Raw genomic sequence first — 14,297 nt, 5'->3', positions numbered from 1 at the left:
TTGAGTCAGACCAGACATTTGCCAGAGATGGAGTAGCACTGAACTGCAGGGTGCTTTCCCTCTGTTGTGCCCTGAGAAGCTTTTGTTGGTGGGTAGGGCCTGTAGTCAGACCGATGTCTGCCCCCAGCCCACTGCTGGGCCATAGTTGGACTGGTACGTGTATATATCTTCATCTCTCCCTGGGGCAGGAGTCACTTTGTAGTGGTAGAAGCCCCCATCAGGGCTACTTGCACACTTCCAGGCTTGTGGCACTGCTTTGGATGGACTCTGGCCAAGGGTCTATTGGAAGGGCAGGTCCGCAAGAAAAAGCAGGCTGAGATTCATGGTGCCTGCAAGATCTACACTGGTTTGCTGTGGGAGAGAGCTTGAAGACCATGAGAAAACTGCCCAGACTGGAATGGAAGGGTGGGTCCATATAATAGCTTGGTGAGCAGGGGGAGGGTTCAGAGGGCACTGTTAATAAGGTCCATGCAGGTGTGCTGTGAGAGGGGACCTGAGGCTGCTTGGGATGGAGGGGGTATGTCTGCAGAAGAATGTCTGGCGGAGCTCTCACTGTTAGCAGGAGAGTGTTCTGCTGCCCTGGTTCCCATACGTGTCTGTGAATCCAGGCAGGGGAAGGAAATGGCTCTTAGAGAAGTCCGCCTCAAATCCCTGCCCCTCCAGCTCATGTACTGAGATTAGTAAAAAAAAAATCTCCTTCCTGTATACCCAGGCATTTTTAAAAAATTTTAAAACACTTTTATTTATTTTTGAGAGAAAGAGCATGAGCAGGGAATGGGCAGAGAGAGGGGGAGACACAGAATCCAAAGTAGGCTCTAGGCTCTGAGCTGTCAGCACAGAGCCTGACACGGGGCTTGAACCCACAAACTGTCAGATCCTGAGCTGAAGTAACCGAGCCGAAGTAACTGACTGAGCCACCCAGGCGCCACCCACCCCAGGTGGCATTCTTTTTTTTTTTTTTCAGGTGGCATTTTTCAAACTGCCTCTTCTATGCTGTGTGTCAGCTGGGCTCTTCAGTGCACTGTCTCTTTAAGGGCGGAGATTCAGTTTCCTTCTGCCCTCAGACTCTCCCAGAGCTGAGCTTGCTGATTTTTAAAGTTCCAGGTGGTAAGCCCACTGATTATAAGAACATGAGAATCCATGCCCCTTTGGTTTTCAAAGACAGATGTTTATAGGGATTCATCTCACCCATACAGGCCCCGTATGCATGGGGTGCCTGGTATGGAGGTCTGCTCCTCTCCCCTCTCCACTCCACTGCTTCCCTCCCTCCCACAGGCAGTCTCACAGTCTTTTTGGCTCCCTACCACATCTCAGCCCTTCCTACCCTCTTCCATGTGTCCCCTTCTCTACATTTAACGGTGGAGAGTCTGTTCTGCCAGTCCTTGGGTCATTTTCTGAGTTATTTACACTGATTTTGATATTATCTAGGTGTGCCCGTGGGACAAGGTGAGCCTAGGATCCTCATATTCTGCCATCTTCCTCAGAAGTCCCTGGTTGCTTGTGCTTTAGATATCTAAGAAACTATTGCCTAATGCAAGGTCACAAAGATTTATACATGTGTTTTTTCCTAACAGTTTTATAGTTTTATCTGTTATGTTCAGGTCTTTGATCTATTTTGAGTCAATTTTGTATATGAGGTAGAGGTCCAACTTCATTCTTTTCATGTGGATATTCAATTGTCCCAGCATCATGTATTTAATTTTTTTTTAACATTTATTTTTGAAAAAAATTTTTTAAACGTTTATTTATTTTTGAGACAGAGAGAGACAGAGCATGAATGGGGGAGGGTCAGAGAGAGAGGGAGACACAGAATCTGAAACAGGCTCCAGGCTCTGAGCTGTCAGCACAGAGCCCAACGCGAGGGTCGAACTCACGGACAGCGAGATCATGATCTGAGCTGAAGTCAGATGCTTAACCGACTGAGCCACCCAGGCGCCCCGCCAGCACCATGTGTTTAAAAACTACTCTTCCCTATTGAATTGTCTGGGTAATCTTTATTGTGAATATTGAGAATTAAAGTGCTTTATATCTTTGTAAACACTTATCAAGGATAGTTTAAACATTCCTTCTTATTGTGAAATTTGGGGCACCTGGGTAGTGCAGTGGGTTGAAAGATTTTTTTTCCAACATCATTTCTTCCTTCCTCCAAGACATCTTTATCCTTTCCATCACAATCACTTTCCTTATGTCGGTAAGTTTGCCTTCACCACGTTCCTCTGACTGCATAGCTAGAGTTTCTTGACCTGCACAAGTGGAAGCATTCCCCTTGTCATTTTTTTTCTATATCACCATTCACCATTTAAGTTTGATTTGAATTTTACTTAAAGCATTATTACTTTCCCTTTTTCTGCTGTACATTGTCTTTGTTAGCCATTTGCCTCTTCCAGCTATTCATTTTTGTAAAATATCACATGAGTTTTCACTGGGAGATAAGGAGGCAACACAACTACACACTTTGGTGTCTGTGCATGAATTAACAGATGTGCAGTGACCAATCACTGATAGACTTTGAAAGAAGTGATATGATTGGTCATTCATCATGATGTGCAGCTGTTATTTACATCGTAATTTGTGGACTAAAGTGCTAGCAGCAACATTTGTACTTTATGCAATTACTCGTAGTCAATATGTTTTGGTGACTGAAATTTAAACTATGTTGTTGGAACTCTGGTGTTAATGAGTAGCTAAACCATTAGATGTGTGCCTTTTGGAACTGTGCAAAATCAGGATTGCCTATATTTAAATTGCTTAATTAAGTTGCCATTTATTCCATGGTAACCTACAATTTCCTTGGTATTCATTATATTACTAAAAGGTCTTGTATGTAGCTTTTTCTTTCCTGATCTGTGTTTATTCTCATCTGCCTAACCCTCACAGGATCTTTCAGGCTATGTGATACAGTTTTACTTAATAGGTTGATTCAACCCAATGTGTCTACAATATAAGCAGTAAAATATCCAGAGTAATAATAGTTCACATAGGACTTGGACTTTGCTGTGGGCAACACTCTTTTAATTATGTTTTTCTTTCATTTCATTGGTAGTGCTCTTCAAATTACATTCTCCTTTTATTGTGTCATATTGGGATACAAGGAGGGAGCTAAGGGAAGGCATCATTCTCCTTAATTTATAAATAAGAAAACTGAGATTGTATTCAGAATTACATATATTGTAACTAAGAAAGCTAGAATTTAAACTCAGACCAGACACTTTTTTACTCTCTTTTGCTGCTTCCCACTGGGACATTGTCATTACCGATTAAAATTGTAGGAAGATATTAAAATTGATTGGGAGTTTCCCAGATATTGGGGCTTTGGAAAACATGAGTCTTGATTTAAATTCCAAAGAAAAGTGTTTAGTAAAAATTAATAATAGAAATCTCAAAACTCTAATTCTATAATATTTTAATTCTAAACATTTAAAAATTCTGATTCAAATTTTAGTTTAAGTTATATATTAGAGGAAAACATGTACCTCAAAATTTGCTAAAAGAAGGTATATTAACTAAGGTTCTTAAATATATAGTAGGTATCCTTAGTTTTTTATCCTTGGTTCCTTAGGAACTGTCATTGATTTCAACTGCTTTGCTTCTAATTTCTCTAGAAGTACCTAACCATATCATGTAAGAGGCCAAAATAGGACTTACAGATTTTTTGAATAGTAATCTTGATTTTTTTTAATGCATGCTTTCTTCTTCTTCAGGTAGCAAATTATGGAGTTGGAGGACAATATGAACCCCATTTTGATTTTGCACGGGTAAGTTTAAAAAAAAAAAAAGGAGAATGTAGGAGTTCTAACTGAAGCTTAGGCATGACATGTTAAGTCTGTTCTTTTAGTAGTAAAAATTCATAGCCTGTTTGCAATTTGTGGAAGCATGGTGGAATAGACATTCTATAAAACCTTTTTAGCAGTAACAAAACAAAACCCCTAGATGTTAAAAAAAAATTTAGGATACTTTTAAATGCATTGCTGAGACTGGAAGAAAGTAAAGGAAATTCCCAATTCCCAAAATGAACAAAGAAAACCTAGAAACTAAAATTAGAGTTAAAGGGGGGCTGGGCCAAAAAAGCTGAAGCTGAAAGCATTTGTCTCCAGGAATCTAGAGCTTTGAGGATTGATGGCTGTGTGAGAGGACCTGCCACTGTGCAGGCTACTGAACTTGAGACCGATGCATAAAACCTGAATCTCCAAAAGGATTATACCCTCAGAGAAAGAAAGAATAGCCTTGAAAAGAATCTGCTTGGAGTCAGGAGCCTTAAGGAGAGTTGCCTCTCATCATCCAGGTGGGCATGGAATGTGTATGAGAGCCTCTTCTGGGAGTTTGAAAGCCTAGGCCTGCTCTCACATGAACCTTTTATTTTGAATTTCACTACCCTGAAAGAGGAGAAATTAAAGTTGTTCATTTAGGTAGTGCTTCTTGGTACCTGGCAGAAACAAACTCATGTCCTCCCTGAAGACAGGCATCTTTATTCTAGTACCTCAAGAGTTTTAAAGATTAAGGTCAGCCAAATACAAACTCATTAAAAAAAAAAAACTGGTAATAAGACACCATTGGTGAGACTAAAGTGACCAACAGATTTAGAAGCACCAGGATGTTAGGTACTTGAATAATCAGAGAATATAAAATAACTGTATAGTAGTTTTAAAAATAAAAGGATAAAAATTAATAAACTCAAAATGATTTAACATATTTGAAAAACAAATAGAAGCTCTAGGTAGAAAAAAGTAATTGTTGAAAATTTAAAGTTTGATGGATAAATTAAAACAGATTAGAGAGGGGCGCCTGGGTGGCTCAGTTGGTTGAGCATCCGACTTCGGCTCAGGTCATGAATTCATGGGTCCTGGGTTCAAGCCCCACATTGGGCTCTGTGCTGATAGTGCAGAGCCTGCTTGGGATCCTGTCTCTCCTCTCTCTCTCTCTCTCTCTCTGTGCCCCTCCCCCACTCATGCTTTCTCTCTCAAATAAATAAACTTAAACAGAGACAGTTGAAGTGCATTAGTGAATGAATTGGTAAATCTGAAGAAATTATAAGAATACATTAAGAGACAAGATAAAAAATACAAAACAGATGTAGAGAGACACTGGAGAATATATAATAGAAAGCAGTTTGCTAAAAAGCTGTCCTTTACCAAGTACTACTCTTGCTTAAGATTAATAAATATTAACCTTACTTTTTTCACATTAAGCTATAAATTATACATTATACAAGTATACAAGTCCTCATTAAGCTTTATCATAAATACATGAATTCTAAGAACTGTCTTGGGCATTTTAATAAACTTCTTGATCTACTGTCATTTTAAAATAAGAGTACATTTTTTTGAAGGAAAACAGCCTATATTGTGTCATGGCCCTTGACTAGCTTAAATCCCAGAATTGTACTCTTTTTCTATGTAGGCCAGCAAGGAATATATTTTTAGTCTTTCCCTTCTTTTTTCAATTATTGAAAAATGTCTGAGAGTCTTGAATGATGTGAAAGAGTACAGTTCAAGCTGACATTAGTGCAACTAAATTTTTTTCTTAGTTTTTTATTTTGAAATAATTACAGATTCCTAGGAAGTTGCAAGGAAATGTACAGAGAGGTCCTATGAACCCTTCCCTCAGCCTCCCCCAATGTTAACATCTTGCATTACTGTAGTTGACTATCAAAACCAAGAAATAAGCATTGGCACAAGACATAGAGCTATTTCATATTTCACCAGTTCTATTTGCACTAATTGTGTGTGTATCTATGCAGTTTTATTACATGTGTAACTTTGTGAAAGTACCACACAATCAGGATGCATAACTGCACCATGACTGCAAGACTCCCTTACAGTCCTGCTCTTATAGCTGCACATACCCTTCTGCTTCCCATCCCTTAACTGCTGGTAGCTGCTAATCTGTTCTTCTCTGTAATTATCATTTCAGAAATGTTATATAGATGTTTTATGCAGTATGTATCTCTTTTCACTCAGCAGCATAATTCCTCTGAGGTTAGTGGAGTTCTTAAAGAATGTGTCAGTAGTGTGTTTTTATTGCTCAGTAGGAGTTCACAGTATAGACACACCACATTTGGTTAATTGTTCCTTCTTTGAAGGACAGTAAGGTAAGGTAGTTTCCAGTTTGGGGCTATTACCAATAAAGATGTGTATAAATTTCTGTGTGAAAAATACATTTTCATTTTTCTGGGATAACTGCCAGGATACTGTATTGTATTTTAATTTAGATTTAAATACCTAGATGTGAATTGTCCAGCCAGATTAAAGTGCCGACTGTCCAAAAGAATGACAAGCATAGTAGCAGTAAACATTTGAATGGACCATGAGTTCAATTTAAATCTCAAGGTAAATTCTTTACCTGCAGAGAATAGAGTTCATGAATGTAGCTAAGAGGCTCTTTCCCCCCTGCCCCTTTGGAAGCTAAAACTATAGGCATTAATTAATAATCTGTGGATAGTAGATACTGATTTTCGTTATTTAGGCTAATTAATATAGGTCCCCCCTACCCCCAGTGGTCTTATCAAAAGTATTCACTGTACAATCTGAATCAACAACCAACAAGTATTTGAGTGCCTGCTGTATATCATGCACTAGACATTATAAATGAACCTTTTGGGTTTTTTTTGGCATACCCTTAAGCATATTACTGGTATTTAGTGCCACTGGATAATTTGCATTCCTGAATTTTATACCATTGAGTTTGTTGTGTTTTATTCACAGAAAGATGAACCAGATGCTTTCAAAGAGCTGGGGACAGGAAATAGAATTGCTACATGGCTGTTTTATGTAAGTTATAGCTAAAAAAAAAATTTTTTTTTGCTAAAATTTTTAAGTTGGGATTTTATCACATGATGTTTATTTTGATGTTCAGATGTCTGTTTTCCTTAGCTCTTATTTAACATCCTAATTTAAAGTTTTTACAACTGAGTAAGTGGAGGGTTTTTGCATTTGTAACTTTTTCAGATAGTAATATTAAAACCTGAATAAAAAAGTTAAAATTACTAACAGTCTCAGGGCACCTGGGTGGCTCAGTCTGTTGAGCATCTGACTCAGGTCATGATTTCACGCTTTGTGAGTTTGAGCCCCATATTGGGCTCTGCGCTGACAGTGCAGAGCCTGCTTGGGATTCTCTCTCCCTCTCCCCCATTTGTGCTCTTCTCTCTCTAATTAAATAAATAAACTTAAAAATATAAAAAAATTTATATTACTAACAGTCTATTTGGAGACAATCATTGTGGATATTTTGGTGTATGGACTGTTCAGATGTGTATATAGGCATCTCTGTATATATTCACACACATTTAATAAACTTTCCTTTTGAATTTTTTATTGATACATATAAGAAAAGTATACAAATCCTAAGTACTATAACCTGATAAGTTTTCACAAAGTGAATACATCTGGTGTAAGCAGCTAAATCTAGAGAGCACATTATAGCATCCTGGAAGCCCCATTAAGGGTAACCATTTTCACATTGTTTAGTAAAATTTCAAAACCGTATGATCATTATTTTTAAAATTGTTTATATACCGGGGCACCTGGTGGCTCAGTTGGTTAAGAGTCTGACTCTTGCTTTCTGCTCAGGTCATGAGCTCACAGTTGGTGAGTTTAAGTCCCTCATTGTGAGTTCCCTGCTTGGGAATCTCTGCCTGCCCCCCTGCTCGTGCACCTGCACGCTCTCTCTTTCCCAAAAGAAATAAACTTTAAAATTGTTTATATACTTAAATATATTTAAAAAATTAAACTTTGGTCATAATACTTGCCCCAGTTATCTTTTGTTGCATAACAAATCACCCCAAAACTGAATAGATTAAAATAACTATTTTTATGTCTCATGGTTGTAAGGTGGGCTTCACTCCTGGTTCTTGCTGTGGATCATTCATGCATCTGTAGTCAGTTGATGACTGGCACTGGGGTCATCTTGAAGGTGGAGGCTGGCTTTGGCCAGAGTACCTGCATGTGGTCTGGGCTTCTTCCCAGCATGGTGACTAGATTGCAAGAGCAAGTATCTCTGCAAAAAGCAAGGCTGAAATGCATGGCATTTTTATTACCTACCTTCAGAAGGCTTTTACTAATCAAGGCAATTACAAAGATCTGCCAAGTTTCAAGGGGAGGAGACATGGACCCTACCACTCAATAAGAATGTCAGTGTCATGTAAACAGAACATGTAGGACAGGGAATACTGGGAAATAGTATATTTGGAAAATATAACCTTCTACAATGTTGTAACCTTTGTTAACTTCAAAAGATGAATTTTAAGTCTAGACATAAATGTTGCTTATTTCATTGTTTTGTCCACCCCCTAACCCATTTGAATGATAGGAAAATGGCATCTCTTTTTGCTGTTTATCTCACTCCCTACCAAAATTTGTGTATCTCTGCTCAGTCTCATTTTCCTGCTTCATTGCTTCCTGCTACCTTCCCTATTTGTCTTTTACTTTATTTCTTCCATTCTTCTCTCTCTCCTTCCCTCTTTGCAATCCACCTTTTCACCTTCCTACCTCATCACCCTCCTTCCCTCTTACAACCTTATCTGTTTCTAAAAAGATTCAAGATACCATAAAAAAAGGATTTAAGCACTGTAATAAAAAGGATTTAGGATTAAAAAAGAATTTGAGACATATAATGTTAAAGATGAGAGAGAATTATTACAAAGGGAAAACCAGGAGAGACGATGATACATTATACAAAATTCATGCTGTGAAATCTTGTATACTTTTTAGAAGTGAATTCTCCATAATTGTACCAATTTATATCCTACCTTTAAGTGTGATATGTTTGTTAACCTTTTGGTCTGCACATCTTTCACTTATTATATTGGCAGTTATTGTGGTTTTAGTTTGTATTATTAGAGAGGTTGGTCATCTCTTCTGATGTTTGAGACATTAACCATTTTTTTTTTTTTGCTTTTATGAATATCGATGCTATACATTATTTGGTCCAATATCCATAAATATTAGATTATTTGACCTTTATATGTTTGATTATTATATTCTATCTTAACTATATAGCATTTTGATTAGATCAGTAATTTTGTCCCCCACCCCCTGCCATTGTTTAAGTATTGTCCTACATGGTCCATTTAGCACAACTTTTTCATTTCTTGAAAGTTAGCTCTTTGCTCCAGTGGATGTATTCATCATAGTACAATATCCTTCTTTATCTCAGTGCTTTTATTTTTATTTAAACTGTGTTCGATATTAAGATCAAACTCTATTTTCTTTGGTATAGCATTTGCCTGGCAATCTTTTTGTTTCAAGGCTTGTTTTAGATGTGACTCTTGGATATAGCACAGTTGGGCTTTGCTTTGTGATACAGTCTTTGTATATACGTTCTACTTACATTGCTTGTGAAAAAATCTTCACTGCATGATAGGTTTCCTGTCTCATTTTGTCCATGTGATCCCTTAATTTGGAAGATTTGTGTTTTACATGTAAAAATTCCAAATTTTAATTCTGGTATAATTAACGTACAGTGTGATATTAATTTCAGCTCTACAATTTAGTGATTCAACACTTACATACAACACCTGGTGCTTATCACAAGTGCACTCCCAAATCCCCATTACCTGTTTACCAGAGTGGAAGGGGGATGGATGGGTAAATCATCAGTTTGTTCTCTACAGTTAGAAGTCTGTTTCATGGTTTGTCTCTTTTGTTCCTTTGTTTCATTTCTTAAATTCCACATATGAGTGAAATCATACAGTATTTGTCTTTCTCTGGCAGACTTATTTTGCTTAACATAATACTCTCTAGATCCATCCATGTTGTTGCAAATGGCAAGCTTTCATTTTGTATGGCTGAATAATATTCCATTGTATATATAGACCACATCTTCCTTATCCTTTCATCAGTGGACACTTGAGCTGTTTCCATAATTTGGCTGTTGTAAATAATGCTGCGATAAACATAAGGGTGCCTACATCCTTTTGAATTAGTGTTTTCATTTTCTTTGGGTAAATACCCAGTAGGAGCACCTGCTATAAATACTGTAGACATTAAAGTGAGCAATGAACAAAATAGATGAAAATTCCTGCCCCCATGGAGATTATATTCTAGTGCAATAAATACATAGTTATACCCTTGTATTACTTGATTTGATTTTCAATCCTCTTTTTTTTTTTTTTTTTTTTTACCTCTGGCTATAAAAGAAGTAGCTATAAAAGACATCCCTATCTCCCTTCCTGACTTTATCATTTCTTTTACTTTTATTTTTTTTAAATATAAGTATATAAACCTAGAATAGAACAGCATCTTTTTTTGTTTAAAAACTGAGTAGCATGGGGGCACCTGGGTGGCTCAGTTGGCTGAGCGTCCAACTCTTGGTTTTGACTCAGGCTATGACCTCACAGTTTCATGGGTTTGAACCCTGTATTGGGCTGAGCACTGACAGTGTGGATGGAGCCTGCTTGGGATTCTCTCTGCCGCTCCCTCACTCGCATTGTCTCAAATAAATAAGTAATAAATAAATAAATAAATAAATAAATAAATATTAAAAAACCTGAATAGCCTGCACAAACTATGTAAATAGAATTCCAGATGTTCTCATATTCTCTGCAGTATCATGCCTTCCTCACAATGGCATATTTAACTTTATTATACCAGTGCTTCTGATAATACTGTCTGCAATTCTTATAGATGAGTGATGTGTCAGCAGGAGGAGCCACTGTTTTTCCTGAAGTAGGAGCTAGTGTTTGGCCCAAAAAGGTAAACTTGGTTCATTTGTTATTTTAATTTTGTGGGTCTTTTTTTTTTCCCTGAGGAAGAGATGCACCTTTGTTTCACGGTCTAATTAATGAATAACATTTTTAAAGATAGAGATAATGTAGTCCTTAAGGTCCTTAAGTATACTAGGTAAAATTTTAAATATCTTTATGGTACACTTTACAATGATTACCTAGAAATAATGAACAACCAAGGATTAGTACTCAAAAGTTTGCATTTCTAAAATGGGTTCCATATGATGGAACCTCCATCTTACTACTGTAAGATTTGTTAGCTTTGTTTTGGCAAATCCCCTTTGTCAGGCAGCTTTGTGGTATTGACATTTTCATGTGATCACCAAAATTTTGTAAATGGTTTAGTCATATTTTCAGAATTTTATTAGGGAAGACATAATGCTGCCATGGAGGAGTACTTCCACAGGAACAGAGGAAAATTTAATTACTACAAAAAGTGATAACCTATATCTTATTTGGAGATAATTTTGTATTATTCTCCACAGGGAACTGCTGTTTTCTGGTATAATCTGTTTGCCAGTGGAGAAGGAGATTACAGTACACGGCATGCGGCCTGTCCAGTGCTAGTTGGAAACAAATGGGGTAAATATTTCCTATATTCTCTTTTGACTTTTGTCTCATATTTTGAAATTAGGGTAGTCTATATCTTAAAAAGAAAACAAAACTAACATTGAAAGGGATTCAACCAACCAAGTTTCTGATTTTAATATAAATTTACTTTCAATAGATCAGAATTCTGATGACAGATTTTAACAGTAGTCCCGCTTCTTGACTCAAAGTTGAAGAAGACAGTATCTTTCCCTCAAGGAGTGTACAGTTGTCTGAGACACACTAATGGATAAATCAGAATATAGTGTAGTACACACTAATACGGAGATGTATACAGAAGATGAGGACTCCTTATAGTTGGGAGGCTTCTTCAAAGCTTAATTTTAAAATTTGCTCTTGAAGAGAGAGCCGTATGTTTTCCAGGCATGTTAGGGACCAGGGCCAGGACTAGTGTGAGGCTAGAGAGGCACTCAGGGTCAGGGTCATGCTAGTTTTTAATGTGGCCAGTCATAAAGAAATAGAAGCAGGTGAATTTATTTTTATACATATTATTTAACCCCATAAATCCTTTTCAATATGTGTCACTAGCCACCTTTCAGGTACTTAGTAGCCACATGTGTCTAGTGGCTACTGTCTCAGACATAGCAGGACTAAGGAGTGACACCTGATTGTTAGGATTTTAAAAATCTTCTTTGATGATTATGTTTGAGAATCACTGGACTAGAATGAGGCTAGTGGAGGAGAGATCAGTTTAGAAGGCTCTTTTACATTGCCTAAGTGGGTGATGATGAAAACTGGACTATGGTAGTAGCAAAAGGATTGGAGAGTAAAGAGACAGAAGAGATATATAAGGAAAAGTGGCAGGCTTTGATGAATGATAGATGGGATATAGGAGTTGAGAAAGATAAGAGTAATTATGGGTCCTAGTTTACTTTGTACATGTTGAAGCCATCGATTGGGTTCTATGATAAAGAAGGAGTAGAAAATTCTGTTTGAGTTACATTAAAAAGCAGTATCTTGGAATCAAGGAAATTTAATGAGCACATAATAGTAGTGATTGATTGTAGAATTGTTCCTGTACGTTGGAGGCTTTGTGTTCATCTCTAAAATGTCCCTGTATTAGTGATAGTATTTTTGCAAACAATTAAAACAATGTTCTGTCTCTACCTACATCTTCATTCCAATTGCATTTCATTTCAAGATTTACATTAAACATCAGAAACTTTAGGAAATGCACATACATAGACTCTCATGTGCTTCCAACATTTAGCGAAGTTTTGTGGGGTTTTTTTTTTGGTTTTTTTTTTTTAAATAGAGTGCCTAGGTACCATCTGCTTCCATCTTATTTTGGTCTTGAACTTTTAGCTCGTGTAGAAACTTTGTTATAGGCCTAGTTCTTACAAGTGATTTAAATTTTAGATAGTGGAGAATATTAATGTATTTTTTTCTCTCACAGTATCTAATAAATGGCTCCATGAACGTGGACAAGAATTTCGAAGACCATGCACCTTATCAGAATTGGAATGACAAATAGGCTTCCCTTCCTCTCCTGCTATACTCTAATGTGTCTGATATGCACATTTCCCAGTCTTAACTTTCAAGAGTTTACAATTGACTAACACTCCATGATTGGTTTCAGTCATGAACCTCATCCCATGTTTCATCTGTGGACAATCACTAACTTTGTGGGGTTTTTTTCCTTTTAAAAGTAACACTAAATCACCATATTGTACATATAAACCTTTAAAGTTCAGTTGGTATCACAGAGGATAAAGCAAGGTAGAGTTAAAAAAATAAGGAATTTTTACATTTATATCTTAAAGAACTTCTTGGTTGGATAAAAAAAAAACACTTTATGCATCTGATTATAGTATTTCACTACATCTCAGTTGGTAGGGGGTAGGCTAGAATGGGCCATGTGATTATAAGCCTTATAGTTTGGACCTAGGTATTACATTTACCTAGTCTTATTTTCTGGATCTGCCTAAAGACTAGGAGTAAACTAGACCTCTAATCTGGGTTCCATTTGATGTTTACCCCTCCATACGCTATTCTAAGTTGATTTTTTTCCTCTCAGATCTTTTTAAAGAAAGTATACTGTATTTTACCAATCCCATTCTTCTCTCACAGCTCCTCTGTGGTGAATCAAATCTGCTTGAGTTAAAATAATTTGATTAAAAAGGTTTTTTATTGCAAAGCCCTATATAACAACAGTGGGCCTTCTTAACTAAAATGATCATTAGTCTGTTTATTTCTCCCTTAAATGACTAATGGTTTTGTCCATAAAATTTGCTGTTTTTTGTAATGCTAATACCTTGCCTCTTATTCCTGCTATAGCAGGGTGATGATATTGGCGTTCTGATAAAATAAATATCGTGCCTTAGGAGACTGGAAATTTTAAAATGTACAAGTCCTTTTAATGATGAGGGAATTGATAAAAAAAAAGAAGAATCTTTTTTCTAAAAAAGCCAAAATGTCTGTTTTTTTTCACTTCTGAAATGTGTTGTGACAACAATGACCTATTTATGATCTTAAATCTTTTTTTAAAAATGTTTCTGTTTTCTGTGTGGTATTTTTCTTATTTGAATGTGAATGCATACTGTAGTGACAACAGGTGATTTCTATGGATGTGTGTGTGTGTTTTTTGTTTTGTTTTTTTTAATACAGAGGACTTAGATCTATCCCTTTGGTTTTCATTCACTTTCATGTCACACTGTTATGGTAGAACTCTGAACTTTCAGCCATTCAATCAATCAGAATATGTTTCCTTCAAAAGAAGCTCTACAACTTGTGGTTATAAAGTTACTATAATGATGGTACTTAAGACTTTCTCTTATCCAAAAGTGTGGTATAATATAAAGCCATGAACCCCAAGAAGTATATCAGTTGACCCTTAAAACTAACATTTTACATTTCTTATGGTGAGTCTTAATTCATACAAGGGCTCTTTATCCTTTATGCACTATTTAAATATTTAAGGAAGAGTTTGGTTGTTTGGGTAAGAAGGTATTAAATCAACTGTGAAATT

At 36.6% G+C, this 14,297-nt stretch overlaps 1 protein-coding gene across 2 annotated transcripts in view; it reads left to right on the top strand.

The window, feature by feature from the left end:
- P4HA1 (prolyl 4-hydroxylase subunit alpha 1) overlaps nt 1-13,821 on the top strand; it is an 88,168-nt gene extending 74,347 nt beyond the window's left edge. For both annotated transcript variants that reach the window (XM_053207721.1, XM_053207722.1), the window contains exons 11-15: nt 3,706-3,755; nt 6,702-6,767; nt 10,620-10,688; nt 11,206-11,302; nt 12,726-13,821. In XM_053207721.1, the coding sequence (XP_053063696.1) occupies nt 3,706-3,755; nt 6,702-6,767; nt 10,620-10,688; nt 11,206-11,302; nt 12,726-12,796 (353 nt within the window). In that variant the 3' untranslated portion in view covers nt 12,797-13,821. The remainder of the gene's footprint in view (nt 1-3,705; nt 3,756-6,701; nt 6,768-10,619; nt 10,689-11,205; nt 11,303-12,725) is intronic.
- The last annotated feature ends 476 nt before the right edge of the window (nt 13,822-14,297 follow it).

Source organism: Acinonyx jubatus, chromosome D2 (genome assembly GCF_027475565.1).
Source record: "Acinonyx jubatus isolate Ajub_Pintada_27869175 chromosome D2, VMU_Ajub_asm_v1.0, whole genome shotgun sequence".
In the NCBI taxonomy this organism is placed as follows: domain Eukaryota; kingdom Metazoa; phylum Chordata; class Mammalia; order Carnivora; family Felidae; genus Acinonyx; species Acinonyx jubatus.
This window is presented reverse-complemented; position numbering and strand designations above follow the sequence as displayed.